The sequence below is a fragment of the Melospiza melodia genome, chromosome 14 (assembly GCF_035770615.1).
Source record: "Melospiza melodia melodia isolate bMelMel2 chromosome 14, bMelMel2.pri, whole genome shotgun sequence".
Classification (NCBI taxonomy): domain Eukaryota; kingdom Metazoa; phylum Chordata; class Aves; order Passeriformes; family Passerellidae; genus Melospiza; species Melospiza melodia.
Window position 1 is genome coordinate 3,794,331 of NC_086207.1, and position 20,960 is coordinate 3,815,290.

The 20,960-nt window shown below is 51.7% G+C and overlaps 1 protein-coding gene across 1 annotated transcript; it reads right to left on the minus strand.

Moving 5' to 3' along the window:
* Positions 1-222: 222 nt before the first annotated feature.
* On the minus strand, positions 223-16,937 carry DELE1 (DAP3 binding cell death enhancer 1). The gene is made up of 11 exons (XM_063169201.1): positions 16,846-16,937; positions 16,421-16,517; positions 16,192-16,312; positions 15,681-15,824; positions 9,360-9,415; positions 7,644-7,737; positions 6,786-6,928; positions 5,813-5,971; positions 4,893-4,985; positions 1,474-1,630; positions 223-629 (listed from the first exon to the last, which is right to left on the minus strand). Exons 1-11 carry the CDS (start codon positions 16,935-16,937, stop codon positions 310-312), a joined length of 1,476 nt encoding a protein of 491 aa, XP_063025271.1. The 3' UTR covers positions 223-309.
* Between the last annotated feature and the right edge of the window lie 4,023 nt (positions 16,938-20,960).

The following is a 20,960-nucleotide window of genomic DNA, read 5'->3' on the forward strand; positions in this document are numbered from 1 at the left end:
CACAGAATGGTTTGGGCTGGAGGGACCTTAAAGCTCATCTTGTTCCACCCCCTGCCATGGCAGGGACACCTTCCACTATCCCAGATTGGTCCAACCCTGTCCAGCCTGGCCTTGGACAATTTCAGAGATCCATGAGCAGCCACAGCTTGGCTCTAATACAGAAATGCAGGTGCAGAAGCAACATCCCTGTGTGGAAGGCAGAGTACTTCGTGGTGCAGGTGGTGCAGGAGATATCACAAGGTTTATTCTCAAAGCTCAGGTATTTAAAAATGCCTCCTGTTCCATGAACAGAGAGCTTTCTCTTTCCTTTCACTGCCAGCCTGGTTCCAGCCCACACCAAGGGCTGCCTTGCCCTCTGCCTGCTGGTGTCACTCGCTGCCAGCAGTGCTGGGGCTCCCAGCCCTGCAGCTCCAGTGGCACTGTCCTGGCTCTGAAGGCACAGCTCCACCCTGCACTGCTGAGCAGCATCACCTGCAGGGTGCCTGTGCTCCAGGAGTGGGGCAGGGTGAGGCCACACTGTCCTGGCTGGCTGCTGTGCAGGCCTGCAGACACAGGCTCAACAGTCCAGAAATCAGGGCTGGAGGAGGAGGCTCTTAATCCTGAAGGGAATGGATGCTCTGTGTGCACATCTGAAAGTACAGAAAAACAAGATGTTAATGACACTGGCAAAGGCTGGGCTTGATCATACAACCATAGAATCACAGAATACCCTGAGCTGGAAGGGACCCTTAAGGATCATCAAGTCCAGCTCCTGCACAGACACCCCAACAATCCCACCCTGTGCCTGAGAGCATTGTTTAAATGCTTCTTGAACTCAGACAGGTTTGGTGCTGTACCCACTGCCCTGGGGAGCTTGTTCCACTGCTCAACCACTCTCTGAGTGAAAAACCTTTTCCTGGTATCCAACCTGAACCTCCCCTGACATAGCTACAGCCATCCCTCAGGTCCTGTCCATGGTCACAGGGAGCAGATACTGGAGCCCTGTGCTGCCCCTCAGGAGGACACTGAAAACCACAATGAGCTCTGCCCTCGGTCTCCTCCAGCTGAACAAACCAAGTGCCCTCAGCTGCTCCTCTCAAGGTGTCCCCTCCAGACCGTTCCCCATCCTCGTGGCCTCCTTTGGACACTCCCTAATGGTTTAATTCCTTTTTTATACTGTGGTGCCCAAAACTGCCCTCAGGACTGCAGGTGAGGCTGCCCCAGTGCAGAGCAGAGCAGGACAATTCTCTCCTGGCCCAGCTGGTGATGCTGGGCCTGGTGTCCTCCAGGACACAGTTGGTCTTTTCAACAGAAGTGATTCAGTGACCCATCATACTATGGGAACAGCTTCTCCAGCTGGTCTGGAAAGAACTGAGGAGGACAAGTGACGTCTTCCCTTCAGCACAAAGAACTCCTTTGTGCCGTGGCCCTGTGGGAGCCCTCCTCTGGCAATCCAGGCCCCACGTGCCCATGCAGTGCCCCTTGCCCGGGTACCTTGCAGCTCCTGCTGCCATGCCCGCAGCCTGTCCCGGGCCTGCCTGTTCCCCATGGCCGCCGACTGCCGGTAGTGCCCCAGCGCCTCCGCCACGTCCCGCTGCACTCCCAGGCCCTGCTCGTAGCAAACGCCCACGTGGAACCTGCTCTGGGCATCCTGGCACAGCAATCACAGCAAAGGAAACAGAGTTTTAGCACCTTCTTCAGAGTTTTATGCTCTATCTTTGGTCACCTTGCTAAGTTTACTGCTCCATCCCCCGGGCTCTGTCTTCAGTAGTTTAGTCCCCTGGAGAGAAGCATAATGTGTGGCTCTGCTCCTTCCTATCCCTTTCCAATTAAATTCACTGTTTTCCCTTCAACACCCAGGGCTGTGGCAGGGGAACAAAGGAGCAGCTGGCTCTGCAGAGCATCCCAGTTGTCTCAGAGGTCAGAGCTGAGGTGCCTTGGGCAGCAGTGACTGCGCCACATCCTGATCCCACCCAAACTCCGAGCACGCCCTGAGACTGCCCTAAGAGAGTTCAAGTCCAAGTCTTGTAAAAACATCACAAATGGCACAGAGGTACTTGCTGCCAAGGGTTGGGAAATTCCCCTTTAACACAAGAGTGCAGCACTCTCCTGCTCAGCCTCACCTCATTCTATTCCAGAAGAAATCTCAGGCAGCAGAAATGAAGTAAATGAAGCAAATATGCACTAGAGAAAAAGCACCTGAACCACTTGGATATATGTAACTGCTGGGAACAAACTGGAAAGCAAAGGTTGGCACTGCAGTGAAGCCAAATCCAAACCCATGACATGTTTATGTGTCAGCTATACATTTTATCCTTGAGATCCAATGGGAGACAAAGGGTCTCAGAGAGCAGGAAAGCAGGATGACACTCCTGAAGACATTAAAAAGACTGCACAGACTTGTGGTCACACAGACCTTTCCAGCAACAAAGCCAGCAGCACAGCCTGAAGAGTGTGACTGCCAGAAACATGAGCTAAACAAGGCTTTGCAAAAAAAAAAAAAAAAGAAGAAACAGAAAAAAACCCCAAGTAAGTAGCAAGTTTTAATAAAGCCACTAGAAAAGAACATATTGCAAGTGCTGCTGTCTAGGATGTAGCTGGTAGAGGCAAGTGAAGAACTCAGTGAGTGGGTGCTTTGCAAAATGTTGCAAGTCTCAGCTTATGACAGCAATAAACTCCTTTAGAGATGAGATAAACACGTTGAAGGATTGGCACTTCAGCTGTGACAAGAGATAGGGTTCAATCAGGAGAGCTGCACCACCATCTCTCACAGGATGAACACCTCAGGGCCGAGCCTGCAGTGAGGGGAGAGCCCCAAATTAGCAGGGCAGGAGTGACTGACACCCTTGGAAATCTGCAGGTCAGGCCCAGTTCCTCAACAGAACTTTTTATGAGGGGTTTATAGTCTGTGGCTGCATGTAGGAAATCAGAGAGGATAAAAAGTGGGAAACAAAGTAGAACACAGTTCTTGTGTTGGAAAAACACTTGTCAGAGTTCCCAGCTCAGCTCTAGCAGAGAGAACAACCAGAGAAACGCTGAATCTGTGACTTTTTGTGCCGTTTTCCTTTTTCTAGATTTGTACTAAACTATGCTGTCCTTGCCTCATCCATGCCAAGAGTTCTTTCAGCCAACTAAACAGCAATTCCAACTGCAGGGTAATGGGAAGTGAACCTGTCCACGGAGCCCTTCTCCCAGGAAAATGGGGACATCCCATCCCAGGGAGCCACCATCAGCCTGCCCTCAAGGCTGAGGCCCTGAAGCATCCACAGCATCACAGCAGGGGGAAGGATGCTTGGGGTCTGAAACTCTGACCAAAACATGCCAGGGGTGCACCTGAGGACCTGCAGTTCCCTGCCAGATTTTGTGTTGTTAAGGCATTACCAGTCAATGCCAATCGTGTTTAATGGGATAACTCAATGTGATGCTGTTCAGCATAAAGCTCTGACTCCAGGCTGGAAAAAAGGAGCCAAGGATGAAGCTTATGAGAGATCTTCAGCAGATTTAGAACGAAATGCTGTGTACTGTGATGTCTGAGCTGCTGTGGCAAGTCAGGCCTTGTCCCAGCACACTGAGAGTGTCTCCATGCTGGAAAGAGGGTGAAACCCCAAGTGTCAAAGTTTACAATGATATAAAAATGACCATTCAAAATGGTCAAACTTACTATAAAGAATTAATTAAAGATCTCACACACCTAAGGAATGGGCAACACAATCACGAAGGAAACAGTGCTGCCAGATGCAAAGTAGTGCTGATAGGGAGAAATTTGGGTATCACACTGTGATAGTTCCCTGAGACCATCTCATCAGTGCTCAGTGCCAGGCAAAGGGCAAGCAGGGCTAGGAATTATTGGAAGGGAATGCAGAACAAAGCAGAGGAGCTCATTATGTGAGATCCATGGCATACCTCCATCCTGAGTCCACTTTTAGTCCAAGCATCTTAAAATGGTCAAAGGAGAATTAGAAAAATAGACAGAAGACTGACAAGCAAAGTAGAACAGCTTAACTACATGGAGGCACAAACTAAACCAGCACTGCAGCCTGCAAAAGAAATGACTCAGAGAGGACACAGTAAAGGGCACCACAACCACAACTATTAGCCAGCAGAAGAGGCAATAGCTGTTCATTATTTTCCATTGCACAAAAGCTGTGGGAACTGCAGTTAAAATGAACAAGTTCTTCAGGAAAAAAAAAAAACCCTGGCCATTACAATGCAGCTGAAAACAAGGGGACAATGGCAAGAAACAGAACTGTGGGATGCAGAAACCTGGCTGCAAGACATGGGATCCACACTTGTGCTCCTCTAAATGCTGGTGGGGGTTCAGGAGAGTGCTGTCCCCACACTGTGGCACTGCCCTTCAAAAAAGAGAAGCCTGGGCCACTTGGGGAAGTGCATGCAATAAGATTCTTTGGGATCTGACATGAGTTGTGAAGAGGAACAGCAAAAATGGGGGAAGGCTGAATGGAGATTCAAATGTTTCAGTATGTTAAAGGTGCATGAATTTGAAAATAAATCCAGAAACAGTCTTTCCATCTTCTGTATAAAAGGAGAGAACCAAAGGGCCAATTTTGAAGAACAGATTTGAGATAAACACAATGAAGTTCTCCATGTGGTGCAGTAGTGAAAGATTTTGACTGAAGAGGGTGTAGATGCTCCATAATGGGAAAGCTGCACAATGCTGGAGGCTGGATACAGGCCCTGGTGCTGCAGGAACTCCTCCAGCCCAACAGGGCTGTCTCTGCAGGGTCTGTGCCCAGGGTCTGTCTCCTCTCCAAGAGGCTCCAAGGCTCCACTCTGTCCCTTCACACTGGGCAGTAAAATCCTGACACTCACTCCCGTTTCCAAGAAACCCTGAAATCCTCCACCTGCAGGTCCCAAGCTGAGGACAACCCCTGGCAGAAGGAAGGATTACCTACCCCACTGTTTGCTGCCTGCAGCAGGTACTTCAGACCTCTCTTCTCCTGAGGCTGCAGCCCCCTCATGTAGAACACTCCAAGATAAGCCTGTGCCTGCAACAAAGCCACACGGTCCAGATCAGCCAGGATTTTAATTATCTGGCTTTTAAACTGATTTTTCAAGCTGCTGGGGTTACTGTGGCAGTGTGGTAAGGACCCTGCCTGTGCAGGGGCTCTTGGGAGAGTCAGGGCTGCCCTAAGAAAAACCAGCATGACTCGGTAAACACAAAGAATTCACATTTGAGAGCCAGAGTATCATTTCAAACTTCGTGTGGGAGTCAGAGCCAGGGAATGGTTCCCACTCATGTCCTGTCCCCAAGACCCAGCAGATGCACCCTGTGGCCAGTGAGCTCCAGGAGGCACAGGCACTGCCAGCCTGGCATTGCCAGGGTGAGATGGCACATGCCTAAATGCATCTCCTGGAGGGGGAAAGCAGGGCAGGAGACAGATCTGCACAGATGAGTCATCTCAGAAAGCCACAGACACAAAACGAGGATCTGTTCCTGCTTCAAGCACTGCAAGTTCCTCCAGTACAGTGACCTGTACTCTTGGAATTGAGAGGAGATGAAAACTGAGCTGTGTTTTCAAGCACAGGTGAGCTCTCCCAGGCAAAGGTTTAATGTAAGAGCCCCACTGACAACAGCCAACCAACGTGTGGCACAGTGGCTCTGTCTGCAGGCAGGGCTGTCTCCCAGACACTGTCAGGAATATGCACAGACAATCAGAGAATGGTTTGGCTCAGAAGGGACCTTAAAGATCCTCTAGTTCCAACCCCCACGCTGTGAGCAGGGACAAACACACTGGAAGGCTTTCCCTTGCAGTGCTGTCTAGGATGTGGCTCCCACCCTTCAGTCAGGGCTCTCTGACCTAGGGACACCAACCTCTGTGATGCCAGCCCCTGCTGCTTGCTCCAGGAGTGCCACAGCCTTGTGCTGCCTGTGCCAGGGGCTGCCAGGGCCGTGCTGCAGCAGGTACCTGGCGTAGCGGTACTGGGCCATGGGGTGATGGCTGCTGGCTGCCTGGCAGTAATAAAAGCCTGCCTGAGAGACAGAGAGAGAGAGACAGAAAGCCAGCTGATGCATGCCCTGAACATGACATGGCTCCCTTCAAGCTTCACCTCTCTGGCAGACCCATCACAAGCTGCATCCCTCCCACAGCAGAACATCAGCTGGCTCAGGTGGGACAGTGAGTACCCCCGAGCCCTGGAACCACCCTGCCCGAGCTGAAGGGGTGGCACTGGGCCAACCATGACTCAAACCAAGCTGCCTGTGCAGCTCTTCCCAGCTCCAGCAGCTGCTGGCCAGCTTGCACTAGGTGGCAGGCTGGAGTTACAGGAGCCAAAGCAGAGATCTGAGAAGCCCTGGGATGTGCAGTGGTGTCTTAAATACAGCAACATGACAGGTTTCTCCTTGGAACCCCGCTGGGTGCTGGTAGCACAGCCTGTGCACCTGGAGAACCCTCAGAAGCTGTGGGAAAGGGATCTCAGAGCACCTCTGAGGGGATTGGTGACACTGAAAGCAGCTCTGCAAAGCTGCAATTTTTATTATTTCCAGCATTTTCTACTGAGTCTTCAGAGCCTGGGCTCTCCCAGGCTCCCCAGGGAAAGGGCACAGCCCTGAGGCTGCCAGAGCTCCAGGAGCATTTGGACAGCATTCCCAGGGATGCACAGGGGGGATTGTTGGGGTGTCTGTGCAGGGCCAGGAGCTGGATCAGTAATCCCTGGGGGTTCCCACCAGCTCAGGACATTCCATGACTTTTCCCAGCCATGTAAAAGGAAGAAAGCTCCCAGCACCCAGCACAGATCCCTCTCCTGATGTGTGCTCCCACCCCCACCCCCAGGCAGGCCCTGGATACCTTCTCCAAGTCCTTCTCTGTGCCCCTGCCGTGCTCGTAGCACAGCCCCACGTTGAACTGGGCTTTGCTGTAGCCCCGATCTGCCGCCAGCTTGAAGCAGGTGAAGGCCACCCGGCAGTGCCCCGCCCTCATGCTCTCCGTGCCTGAGGAAAACACAGCCCAAAGCATGGAAAACAGGGAAAAGCACACAGCCACAGCCCAGCCTCCAATGCAGCAACCTCCCCCACAGCCACTGGGCCTTCCTTGGCTCACACCAAGTGCTCTGGGCCACTTCCAGCTGGCTCACCAACCCTCCTTCCACAGTTTCCATAAGAAAAATGGCAACACTGCATTTTAGGGATTTTTCTGGGCTCGTGGCAGAGAGGGATCACAGGCTAACACAACGTATGGCTCACACAGAAACAACTTGCTTTTCAGTGCTGCAACTAGTGGTGTATATAGGGCAGGGACTTTTCTAAGCTCACTGCATCTTCCTTCTGCTTTTCTTAGAGTTGCAATCCTGCAATTGCTTTTTCAGCTTGCCAGGAAAACTGTGAGCTCAGACAATAAAAGAAGGATACAAGGATATGACATCTTGTGTGGCAAAAAAGACAGAGATGGCTTAATTTCCAGCTACAGATGTCAGGACAACAGTGCAGGCTTCAAGCAAGCCTGGATTGAAATATGCTGAGATAAATCAGGTGGCACGATGGGACAAAGGGCAATAAATCTCTCCAAGCACAGTTAAAATTGCTGAAAGGAGGCTTCAGCTTGGGTATTTGCCATCCCTGCCTTCTCACAAGACCTGCAACCATTTGGAGGTCCTCCAAAATGAGAAACCTGTGGTTTAAGGGCAAAACAAAACCAACTCCACATTACCAAGGATATTCAATGCAATGGAAATATCAATTCGGAAAATCTGCTGCAATTGGAAAGCGGCTTCCTCTAAATGCCCTCGCTGAGCAGGGTCACCCTGAGGAGTCAGAGAAAAAAGCTATTAAAGAGAGCTAAATCATATCAACCCTAGAGGAGATGCTGGTTTGGAAACCAAGCAGTGAGACCTGTTAGTATGGTAGTTCAGGCATCAGGAGGGTGAGGTCATGTGTACACACAAAACCCTCCCTGTCCTACACAGCCACCTTGCTGGGGAAGCTGTATGGACACTGCTGCCCTGCCCCTGGCCAGGGAGCTTGGTGCAGCCTCTCAGGCACCAGGAGACTTTCAGAATTCAGCAAATACCTCATCCTACTCAGCAGTCTGCAGCTCCTCTGGAGGGGCAGAGCAGGGACAGCTCTGAGCTCTGCTCTGGGACAGGGACAGCACCCAGGGAATGGCTGGGGCTGGGCCAGGGCAGGGCCAGGCTGGATTTTGGGAGAAGGTTCTTCCCCCAGAGGGTGCTGGGTACCCATTCCCAGGCTGCCCAGGGAATGGGCACAGCTCTGAGGCTGCCAGAGCTCCAGGAGCCTTTGGACAGCACTGCCAGGGATTGTTGGGGTGTCTGGGCAGGGCTGGGACTGATGATCCTTGTGGATCCCTTCCAGGGTCCCTGCCCAAACACCCTCACACCTTTGCTTTACCCAGTGCCAGCTGAGCTGCCCCCCAGCTGCACTGAGCACTGCCCAGTGCTGCTGAAACCCTTCAGGGCACAGCAAATCCCCTCCTCCTAGGCAATGAACAGCCTGGGACATGGGAGGAGGCTCAGCCCAGCTCCACACCCCGAGTGCCATCGAGTGGCAGCAGAGCTCAGTGCACACAGGGAATCTGGAAAATGTCCCTTGGCTCAAGGGGCCAAGCCAGGTGCAAGGCCCCTCCCTGAGCTGCTCCACGAGCCAGCTGCAGGCTCTTCCTCCAGCCCTGCACAAGGGGCACCTCCCAGGATGCAGAGATCCATGCTCACCCCCTCAGCAGATCAAGCAAACTCCTCCTTGGTGCCTCCTGCAGGAACTCACTCTGCTAAAAGCTAAATTTACCTCACTCTGCTCACAGTGTCCTTGAGCGATTGCTCAGCCGAGTGATTATCTTAAAAATGGAATTATTTGCATCTAAGATGTGAATTGCAAAAAATTGGCAGGTTTAATCACAACAAGAACAATAATATAATTTATGGCCTTGTGACTCTCGAGCTGATGCACTCTCTTCAAGCCCCAAGTGCTTCCCTCTTTACCAGACAAGAGCCAGCCCTGATTTGCAGCAGTTGGAGTGACACCACCTTCTCCAGTCATGGGTTGTCTGGTAAACACCAAAATAGCAACAGCATGTAATCACCTAGTGAAAGATTGCATCAAAATGCACATACACAGCAACACACCGGTGCTGCTGAATTGATTTTTTTGTTTGGTTGCTTGGTTTGGTGTTTCTCACCATTTTCTTTCAGTGCTTCCCTGCCAGCAGTCCTGTTACACAGATACATCAAAGGATGGGGATGGCAGTTTGTAAATCCTGGAATTTTCTGGCTATAGCAGAGGTCAGTATATCCCATCTCCCCCTTTTTTCCCAGTCTTGTGTGTGAGTGTTGCTCAGGCTGTGCTTGGGTAGCTCTGGGATGTGTTCCTGCAGGGAAGCTGCAGACACAGGGGCTGGAAAATGAGACCTTACCTTTGCACTGTGGAGAACTGGCCCCACCCTGGAGCTCACAGGGATTTGGAACTCCCCTGAATTAAAAAAGAAATCCAACAAAAAAGCAAAGTTAGCAGTGCTGCATCTCTGCCTCTTCTCATCCTCTCTATTCCATACCTCTTTCCTAAAAGTCTGATCTCCCATTGAGCCAGGGACATCAGGAACAGCAGGAATCCCAACCAATCTGACCTTTGGAGCAAAAGCAAGCTCTGGAATCCAGCCCTGTGGCTGCAGCTCCTCCAGAAAGGCCCCTGGTCTTGATCTGAAGACACCAAAAGTAGAGAATCTTCTGCTTTTCCTAAATGTTCCAGTAACTTGTAATCACTGCTTTAAACCCCTGTGCTTCATTTCAAATTAAAGTACTCCTACTCTGGGTTTCTGCTTCCAGGCACTGGCTCTTCTAGGTTTTTTCTTCTTTACTAAAAAGCCAATTCCTCCTTTTGAAAGTCCTGACACGACTAATCAGCCCCTCTTGATTCCTGTCTGTGATTCTAAAAAGACTGCACCATTCACATCTTTCAACTGCAGCACTTTTCTGCCAGCCTTGCTTAATTTTATGACTTTTTGCTCCTATTCCTGAATTTCCAACGGGGTTACTGAGGTGCAGCCCCTCTCAGCAGTGTCACAGGAGGGGTGACATTGCCTTCTCCTGCCCAGTTTGCCTGGATCAGAACTGCTGCAGCTCCCAGCTCGCCCAGGGCATCACACCCAAGCCTCAGTTGAGACGCTGCCTCCCCATGTCCTTCTCCAGGTGATTCCTCTGCAGGGCACAGCCCTGCTCCTGTGCCAGGGGGTGATCAGCCCTCTCAGACACACTGGGACAGCCACTTTGTCACCAGTTTCAATCAGAATTATCTCACAGAGCATCTCCAGCCCGAGCTAAGGCATCTTGCTCAGAGTGTTCACCGTGGCATCACTCCTGCCAAGGGGACAATGACCTCACAAAGAGGACACAGCCAGAGGCTGAGGATTTTAAACCTGGATCACCACAAGCAGCTGGATCCCACAGGACATTGAACTCCAGGTGCTGGAGCCTGGACCACTCTGAGCCAGAGCTGTGCCCTCCCTGTGCCTCCCTCTCCAGCTGTGTGAGAGCCAACACAAGCGACACAAAATGTCCTTTTAGGGCCTGATTCCTGGCAGTGTTTGGCTCCAGGAGCAGCAGCAATGAGGTGTGCAGCAGGCAGGAATGCTCCTTGCAGTGCCTGTGCTGTACAGCATGCAGGGAGCCATGGCCTGTGTGCCAGCTGCAGCCTCATTATTCCCAGACAAACAATTGCCCCCTGGCTGTATTCAAATGTGTGTTATCTCAACAGGCCCCACTCACCCAACAAGCAACATCACTGTGGCAAACATGACTTCTATGCAGCATTCCACCTAAAGTAGTATAATCTGTGAATTTATTAGTTGTGCTTTCTGTTTCTTTGCAGAGCAGGCATCAAATTATCTGATATTTCTCACTGTAAGGCTCTATCGTGTATCTCCCTTGTGATGTAATTTGGGTTTTTGCCACACAAACAACTGCAAATCCCATGGAAAAAAAATGGTCTGTTTTAGGAATTCTCCCACTACTTGTTTAAACAGCATTAGTACATCCACACTTTAAAGAAACTGTACATTTTGCATGGGTGTCTACTCCTGAATCAGAGACTCCTCGTTTACTGTGAAAATGTTGGAATTTGGACAAACCACTGAACCATGAAAAATAAACAGCACTAATTCTGAATTCTGTCAGCCTGCAGAAGCATCTTGTGTGCCTCTACCATGGAAAGCCCTCCTCACTCAAATCTCCACAGACAGGGTTACCAATTCCAGAGAACATCTGGAAAAAAGCACAGGGACCAACCTATCCTGACACCCAGCCCCAGTCCTGAAGGATCAGAGTCTCCCAGGATGGTTTGGGCTGGAAGGGAACTTACAGTTCACCCAGTGCCACCCCTGCCATGGCAGGAACACCTCCCACCATCCCAGACTGCTCCAAACCCTGTCCAACCTCGGCTTTAGACACTTTCAGAGATCCAGGGGCAGCCACAGCTGCTCTGGGGGACCTGAATTCCCTCAGAATCACCTTTGAGGCTGGGCAAGATAAATTATTCTTCAGGTTATGTTTAAAAGATGGGAATATCACAGCTGGAATTTTCTGTGCAACTTTATTTCTACTTCTTCAAACCCATGCTATGATGCAACATGACTGCACATTCTTTTTTTTTCCATGCAGTCTTGCAGCTTTCAGTGTTCTGGATGCCCAATGCTCACATCTTCAGCAGTTCATAAATATTTTTGTCTCTCTTCACTGTTCATCCTGGACTAATCAAGTGTTGCTCACAGCTAGCTCCAAATGAGGAATTAATAATCTTCTCCTAGACAGCCTAGATTGCTCATCCCAAAACATCCAGGAGAACGAAGTCACAACAAGAGCTGGCCAAAATCCAGCATTTCTGCCTCATGGAAAATTTCACTGTTTCCAATTGGTTTCATTGTGCTTTGAAATGAAAACACACTTTTGCAATGTCTGTAATCTCGGAATTGAAATAACGAATTTTACAGTTCTGCCAGGGGTAAAATACAACTCCCCAGGGGATCATTCAGCTGCTGTAACACTGAGACTGGCTGTAATCACCTGCTTGCTCACTCTGTGCCTTTAACTCCCAGCAAAAAGCCTCTGAGTGAGGCAGAAATTGCATGGGAAAAAATAAGATGTGAACACAGAGCTGGTAGCAATATCTAGAATGCTACTTAAAGCAAGTTTTAAGTTAATTTCCTGAAGTTTTCTTTTTAAACAAAGGAATAGATTTTGTTCATATTGTGCTCCAACAAAATTGGAATGGCTCTTGTGGAAAGCTGAGATGTTGGGACCCATCCCACAGATCTCTGCCACAACAAGAGCAGATTGTCACTGCACAGGGACACCAGCACCAGCAAGTGTGGAAATGAACTGAAACACCCAGAGAAAGGGGAAGGACATGGAATTCTCTGCAGAAGATCCCTTGCCATTGCTGGCAGCAGCCAGGGTACATTCTGCTGCACTCTGAGCTTGCTCTCTCATGGCAAGGCTTTGCTACCAGATTCCCCTGCATCATCTGCCAGGCGTCTGTCCTTCCCCTCCTTCTGCTCTCCCCAGCTTCCTGCTGCATCCTCTTTTTGCCAGCCTCACCCTCTTTCACTAGCTAAACACCAGGGAAAAAAAAATCCTGTACCTCAGGCAGGTTTTTCTGTAGAAAGCAAAATGTAGTGAAAGAAAGGCATCATCAAGCTTCACTTTCCGTGGAAAGATTCCCAGGACTTCTCACATGACAAAACCCTGCATTTTTTCAGGCTCTTCAGTGCAGATTACCAAATCTCTTCCCTCTGACTTTTCTCCATAAATTCCCACAAAATGGAGGCACAACAAAATGTGGAATGTAACCCGAGGACTTATGTAGAGAGCAAAATCAAATTATTTCTGACATATATTATCTCTGACAAGTGACAGTTGGAGATGCTTGGGCAGAAAGGGTGAGGAGCAGGGATTATAAAGTCACGCTCTCCCTGGCAGAACTTTCCAGCAATCAGCTGTTCTGTGATCTGAGCAGGAGGCTTGGCTGGACCAATTAAGTCTCATTTCAATGTGTAATTTTACCTAATCACTTCTTGGAACCCACTTGTATTTCTGGCCCGTAGCAGCGAGTTCCACAATTTACCTGGGCACTGGCCAAACACAAAATGCCTTTTGCTTTTTCCCAAACTTGCCACCTGACCCTTCTGTGCTGCCTTTTAATATCAGCATTATGAAAAAGCCTGTCCCTATTCACTTTCTCTCAACACTTTTGGTTTCACAGAGCACCAGCACATTTTCTGCCACTTCCTTTTTTAAGCTGAAGAGTCAGTCTGTGTTTGGATGTAATTGTCTCCCTGTCATCTTTTCTCTGCAGTTTTGTCCCTGTTTTTCAGGCACTGTCTTTTCCTTAAGTGCTCAAGACATGGCTGCATCCCAGACTCACATGAACCCACAGCACTGCCTTGTCCTCAGCTCCTTCCTTCACCATAATTAACATTTAATTGGCCTCACTGCTGCCGAGCACTGCCTTAACCTTATCAAAAGCACATCCACAGTGACTTTAAACGTTCCCTCTGCAAGACAATTATTAAATTGACACTCGTCACTGTGTGTGTGTATTTACAGCCACACTCCCCTGTGCACACTCATTTAATCCACCTGGGGATTACCCTGGCTTTGGTTCTGTGCAACCTTTGCCTGTGACTTTCAGATTTGACTGTCCTGAAGAATTTTGTACCATTTGCTGCTTCTGCTGCCTCGTTCATCACCTCTTTTTTCCAAAGCACTGCTGACTGTGCTGAGCAGAACAGGTTTAACAAAGGACAGGGGAATCCTACAGCAATGGCTCTCCACTGTGAAAACTTTCTTGTGCTTTAAGGAGTTACCAGCCCAAGTGTAACCCCTCCATGTTCCCTCATAACAGCTTTAATTCTTTGGATAGCTTTGGTTTAGGTCCTGTCTGGATGATTTTCAGAAAGCTAAAAGCTGGATTATCTTGCTCCACATGCCTGTTGACTTCTCCAAAGAAGTCTTAATAGATTTACAACTCTCTCAAGTCTCTGCAAGGGAGCAAGCTGGCCTGAGAAATGGCTTCCTAAATCCTTCCAAGACCTCTGATACAGCCCACTCATCCCAGCATCTGACACCTCTATCCTGTAACAGAGTTTCTATCAAATTAGAATCACCTTTTTTTGCAGTTCTGTGCCTTAAACTAACAGCCACCCACCCCTTTTTAAAAGCCAAGCTGTGCAATCTGTGAGTGCTCATTCCCCTGGCCACGGAGCAGGTTTGAGCAGGGGATTACAGATTGTTCTTGGAGGCTCAGTGATCTCCCAGCTTCTGAAGAACATCTGAACAAAGACCACGTGGCCTTGGTGCCTTGTCACTGTTCAATTCATCAGTTTGCCCAAAAGCTCTTCCTGTTGACTCTCAGTAGGAGCTGTTTGTCAGACACACAGGCACTCCAGGACGTTCAGCTGTGCCAACTGCAGGCACTGCTGTCTCCACTTCTTCCCACCACTCCTCCCAGAGGTCCATGTCCAGTCACCTGCCAGTGCTGGAGTGCTTCTTAATATGCTCCAGGCTAAAGCAGATGGGTTAAACAGTCTAATTGGCAGTTTAGGTAAATTAACCTGGCTGTTTTCCTGGAGTTAATTAGGAGACATGGAAACAAAATGCTCCATTTGCCAACTGATGGGAATGGTAACCTCTGGCAGGAGAAGGTTTGATAAGCAGTGATGGGCACTAGCTGAAATCAGCACAAAAGGAAGCCAAAATTCTGAAGGCAAGCAGAAAATGGGAAACAGCTCCAACCTTTTCTGCAGCACCTTCATTATTTATTATTTAAGTTCTCCTCTGTGAGGGTGCTGAGGCCCTGGCACAGATCAGCTGTGGCTGCCCCTGGATCCATGGAAGTGTCCAAGGCCAGGCTGGACAGGGCTTGGAACAGCCTGGGATAATGAAAGGTGTCTCTGCCCATGGCAGGGAACAAGAGGAGCTTTCAGGCTCCTTTCAACCCAAACCAGTTTGTGATCCTGTGATTTAACCAACATCTGTGGTTGATTTCCTGATGTGCCTCTTCTACACCACTACTGAATGCTGTCCTCTTGCCACTTGTTCCAGCAGGCTTCCTGCTTCCAAAAGCCTTCCTGAGGCCATTATCAGTGTTTCTATATCAGGTGAGCTGTAGGCCTCATCTGATCTTCCTTGGTGTGACTTTAAATTCCCTATGTAGGACACGCTTTCCTGGGTGAGACTTCAATTTTGTTGGAGTCTATCTTTCTATTTTTATAAAACTCATTTTAATAATGTCTTTGATACCTCCTTCCACTGTCTTATCTATGGCATAAGAGCTCAGAAATGCATCCTCATCTTGCAGGAAGAGAATAATTCCTCCAGTTTCACACCATGTACACCAGTCTCCCAGATCAATGGTGCAGCATCCTCCTGAATCCTTCTGGCTGCAAACATCTGTCCACAGTAAAAGAACAGGACTGGATGCTGCAATCAGTCTGCTAAGGCAGAGCACTGTTGGGAAAGCTGTTGTCACCTGCAGTTACAGCACAGCCTTGTCTCTGCCTTCAGGAGGTTTTTTCCTCCTGTCTCTAGACCCGGATTAATTTTTCTGAAATTTGCCTTTCCACTCTCACCTGCCTCCTGTAATGTCAATAAATGGCTACACACTCCTTGGCTCCGAGCCTTCCTGGGAGGAACTCCCAGGTCCTTCTGCCAGAGTATCCTGCCCCACAGCACATGGCACATACCTGCTTCTGCCCAGGGCTGCCTCTCTGCTTGCCCCGAGGGGATGCCTGAGGATGAATTCTCTGCCACAGCCTCTGGACTCGCTTTCTGCAGGATCTGGGGGCCCAGCTGCTCGCCAGGACTGCTGCTTGAGGCTTCAGTCACCACTGTAACACAGAGCACAGTGTCTGCTCCGGGTGACAACAGCGGGCTGTGCATGCACTCAGTGTCCTCTGACCACACAGACAAGCAGGAGGAAAGTTTGTGCAGCAGAATCCAGAAGGGAAAACAAAGGTAAGGGCACACAGAGTGGGATTGCACCAAACCACTGAGAACCAGAGATTCTCCTGACACTCACCCCAGGGCCGGAGAGTGGCCCTCAGCCTCTCCCGGCCTCACTGAGCACAGCCCAAGCAGGATCCCAGCCCAAGCAGAAATCCCAGCCGAGGAGGATCCCAGCCCAAGCAGGATCCCAGCCGAGGCAGGAATCCCATTCGGCCGCCCCCCGCCGCCCTCCCGGGCCCAGCCGCTGACCTGCGGGCTGCGGGGGCAGCGGGGAGCGCCAGGGAAGCCTTCGCTCTGTCCGGGCGTCCTGCAGCGAGCGGAGCCCCGCGATCTGCCGGAGCAGCTGCAGCAGCAGCGCGCCCACAGCTCCCTGCGGAGAGCGGACACGGTCAGGGAACAGCCCCGCTCCTGCTCCCGCTCCCGCTTCCCCCCGGCTCTGCTCGGGGATCCCCCCAGGTGTCCCCGCGCTGCTCCTCACCCAGGTGACGGCCTCCCGCACGGAGTAGCGGGGCACCAGGCCGGGCAGCGGCTGCCGCCGTCCTCCTCGCTCCGGGCCATCCTGACACGCGGGCGCCCTGCAACAACCGCACACACAACACGGGCGCCGTGAGGCCGGGCCGCGCCGCCGGCCCCGGGACGGGGGGACGGGGACCCCCGAGCCGCACTCACCGCTCGGGGCTGGGGCTGCGGCCGCCGCCCAGCCCGGGGGCACAGGCGGGGCGGGCGGGGGTGGGCGCGCAGCGGCCCCGGCCCAGCAGCAGCAGCAGCCGCCACATCCCGCCCGCCCCGCCGGAACGCGCGGGCCACAGAGACGGGCGGGCGGCCGGGCACGGGGGGGGCACGGCGGGCCGGGGCTGCGGGCACGGCGGGCACGCAGGGGACAGCGGGGACAAGGGCGGCTACGGGGAGGGCGGGCGGAGCGGCAGCACCGCCGCGGAGAGGGGATCCAGCGGCACGGGCGGCACGGAGCGAGCACAGAGCGGCCGCAGCACCATAGAGCGCGGCTAGAGCGGCCCCGCCGCCATGGAGCGCGCGCAGAGCGCCGCCCCGCCGGGAGGTCCCGTGTGGGCACTGAGGGCGCGGGGGTCCCGCTCCGCAAAATGGGGAATGTGTAAAACATTTCTAAGAAAATGTGTTCACCGGGGTCTGATCTCTGTGTGCTTTCCAGCCTCATCAGCAACAATGATGATTGTGTCCGTGAAACAGCAGCTCGCAGCTCTGAGTGATGTCCAGGTGCTCCAAAGACCGATTGCTTGTTGGTAGAGTCACCTTGCAAATGACGCTGACTTTTCAGACTCAGAAATATTTAACAATTTGTCCAGAGTGTAACACGGAATGAGAAGGGGGTTATGAAACAGAGTGCTACCTTTTGTTTCAGAATGCAGAATAAATTAAAATTAAGGAAGGATGTTCTTTGGTGCTTGATCTTTGTATGTTTTCAAGCTGTATCAACAAGCAAGGAGATTTAATCCCTGGAACAAACAGCATCTAACAAGCTCTAAGTGATGTCCAAGTGTCAGAAGGACAAATTACTTGGAATTGCCTTGCTGAGGTTTAGGGCTGGACACATTTCAATGACCTCAGACCCCAGGGTGGTTGAGGAAACTGTAAAGAAGGATGTACCACGGATGGTGGACACAAGGCAGGATTTATAGGCACGAGGACATTTTGCAGAACCCACAAGATGAGGTAGAATGTGATAAAGCCAACTCAGCAGCTGGGCTGAAGGCAGCTCTGATTGGGTAGAAGGTAATTCCAGCAGGGGCAGGTCACAACCACTGACCCATGGCCCAAGAAACCACTGACCCAAAAGAGGAGAAGGACTGAGCCTGGGACTAATTAGCATGAGAAGCGAGAGACTCATTAAGCAATAGAAAATAGAGTAGTAATTAATAGGAGAACAAGGTGACATGTAGCCAGTGAACACTGATGCCTTTGTTTGCTAAAATGTAAATTAAATAAATCAAATGCCTCGGGTCCGTGTGGATCAGCCTCTTGCACAGAGGACAGAACCAGTTTTGGGCTAACAGGGATCCCTGGGGATCTGCTGTTGTGTGGGATGGGGGGTAACTCCTCAAGGAGAGCAGGGATAGGGACACACCCCAGGCTTGTCGTACCCAGGTTGTTCCTGTGGCTTTGGGGTGTGTGTGAGTGCTCCCTGAGCCCTGGGGGTAACAAAATACAGGAACCACCTCAATAGTGGGGAGTGCTGAAGGATTCCTGTTATTGTACTGTAAACTGCTAAAGTGCCTTTCCCTTACCCAGAGCTGCACCCAACAGAGACCATACCATGCCAGCCTGAGAAAAAACAGCTTCATGTCCTCCTCAGGAGAAAGAATATTGCCCTGCTCATTCCAGCTAAACACTTTCATTTATTTCTTTGTTCCGTAGGCACAGAAATTCTTGGTCATTCCAGCTTGGTCTCTTTCTGGAATGTGATGTTTTCTGTGCTGGTAATTCCTGTTATGAGCTCAGAATTCTTGTTCAGTATTAGCTGTGGTTTATGCTTGAATGGCTGCAGGTTTAATTCCAACTGTGGAAGATCCATAATTGCTCTCCTTCATCAACCTAAACACTTGCTCTAAATTACCAAATTTCTCTTGGTGTTCCACAGCCTTTTTTTTTTTTTGGTAGTGTCATATGGGACACAAATCCTTTATCCTTTTCACCCCAGATTTGGCTTAATAGTGTAATTACAAAGTCATTTAGTTGCCTGTTTCACTAAATGTGTCTGTAATTGTCTCATGTTAGTAGACTGGTGTTTGCTAAGCTACTACAGTTTGTTTGGGGATGAAAATTACATGCAAAATAGAAATATCAGCATCTCCACTCTATAATCTTGCCTTAATTTTCTTGCTCATCAGGTTGATACCACTAATTAATGCTCCAAACTGAAAATACTGAACCTGTATTTGTTGGTATTGGTTCATCCACAATCTTCTCAGCTGATCACTGAATTTTTAATGCTTTGGTCCTGGGTTCCTTTCAAGTCCCCAGCCAGGTGCTGAGGGATACTCTGATTTTCTGTGCCAGGCAAGGCATGAGCAGAGCTGCTCTGTTTGGATTCCTGTTGTGGGGATTCCCCAGGAGCTGCAGTGTCCATGGTGCAGTTGTGGGTTGGTGTCTGACCCTGGAGAAGGAAAATCACCGGCTGAAGGTGAGGGGATGAAGGTGAGGGGATGCTGAGGGATGAGGAAACAGCTCTGCAGGAAAGGACCAAGGAGGAGCCAAGGAGGCCAGGGGGATCCTGGGGTGCTTTTCCAGCAGGACAGGGCTGATCCTGCCCCTGTGCCCAGCCCTGGGGACACCTCTGGGCTGACCCTGCCCCTGTGCCCAGCCCTGGGGACACCTCTGGGCTGACCCTGCCCCTGTGCCCAGCCCTGGGGACACCTCTGGGCTCACCCTGCCCCTGTGCCCAGCCCTGGGGGCACCTCTGGCTGCTGTGTCCAGCTCTGGATCCTCAGCACAGCAGGGCCAGGAGCTCCTGGAGCTGAGCAAGGGCCTGGAGCAGCTCCGTGCCCAGGAAAGGCTGAGGGAGCTGGGGCTGCTCAGCCTGGAGAGGAGCCCAGGGAGAGAGAGGGGCCTCAGCCCTGGGGGTGCCTGGGTGTCCCTGGGTCCCCCAGTCTGTCCCAGTCTGTCCCTGTGTCCCTGTGTCCCCAGTCTGTCCCTGTGTCCCCAGTGTGTCCCTGTGTCCCAGTGTGTCCCTGTGTCCCCAGTCTGTCCCTGTGTCCCAGTCTGTCCCTGTGTCCCAGTGTGTCCCTGTGTCCCAGTGAGTCCCTGTGTCCCCAGTGTGTCCCAGTCTGTCCCCAGTTTGTCCCAGTCTGTCCCTGTGTCCCAGTGTGTCCCTGTGTCCCAGTGAGTCCCTGTGTCCCCAGTGTGTCCCAGTCTGTCCCCAGTTTGTCCCAGTCTGTCCCTGTGTCCCCAGTGTGTCCCTGTGTCCCAGTGTGTCCCTGTGTCCCCAGTCTGTCCCTGTGTCCCCAGTGTGTCCCTGTGTCCCCAGTCTGTCCCTGTGTCCCAGTGTGTCCCTGTGTCCCAGTCTGTCCCAGTGTGTCCCTGTGTCCCCAGTGTGTCCCTGTGTCCCAGTGTGTCCCTGTGTCCCCAGTCTGTCCCTGTGTCCCCAGTGTGTCCCTGTGTCCCCAGTGTGTCCCTGTGTCCCCAGTCTGTCCCAGTCTGTCCCTGTGTCCCCAGTGTGTCCCTGTGTCCCAGTCTGTCCCTGTGTCCCCAGTCTGTCCCAGTGTGTCCCTGTGTCCCCAGTCTGTCCCTGTGTCCCAGTGTGTCCCTGTGTCCCCAGTCTGTCCCTGTGTCCCCAGTGTGTCCCTGTGTGCAGGCCCAGGGCACCCCAGGCTCTGCTCCAGGCCCAGCCATGGCCCCAGAGCCACGGGCAGGGCCTGAGCCCAGGAGCTGCCCCTGCCCAGGAGGCAGAACTGCTGCCCTGGCAGTGCCAGCCCTGAGCAGATGGTGCAGGGGCTGTGCAGTGTCCCTGCCTGGGGCCATTGCAGAGCTGTGAGCACACCCTGCTGTGCCCTGAGCTCGGGGATGGCCCTGCTGGGGCACGAGGTGACACAGCTGACCCTGGGGTCCCTCAGCCTGAGCCACTCTGGGATCTGTGAAGGGACCTGTGCAGAGCCAGGCAAAGCTCAGAGCTGGGGCTGCTGTGCAGGAATGTGGCTGAAGGAGGAAATGTTGAAGACAGAGCAGCCCAGGCTGAGGCAGGAGAATGTTCAGACTCTTCCACTTGAGGTTCTGCTGCTGGGGTTGCCCAGCTCAGCCAGTCTGCGTCCTTGAAGGCAGAGTGGAAAGGACATTGAGGAGCAGGAGGTGACCAGCCCTGAGGAGCTGCTGCAGGTGCAGTAGTGTCTTGCTGCAGCTTTTCTGCCTGCTGGTGCTGGGATTTTGTTCTGTGCACCCAGGGGCGGTGGGGGACGTGGCCAATGTCATTGCAGGGCCCTTGGCAAGGTCACAGCAATCAGGAGAGATTCTGCTGACTGAGAAAGGGCAAGCAGCAAACACTCAGTGAA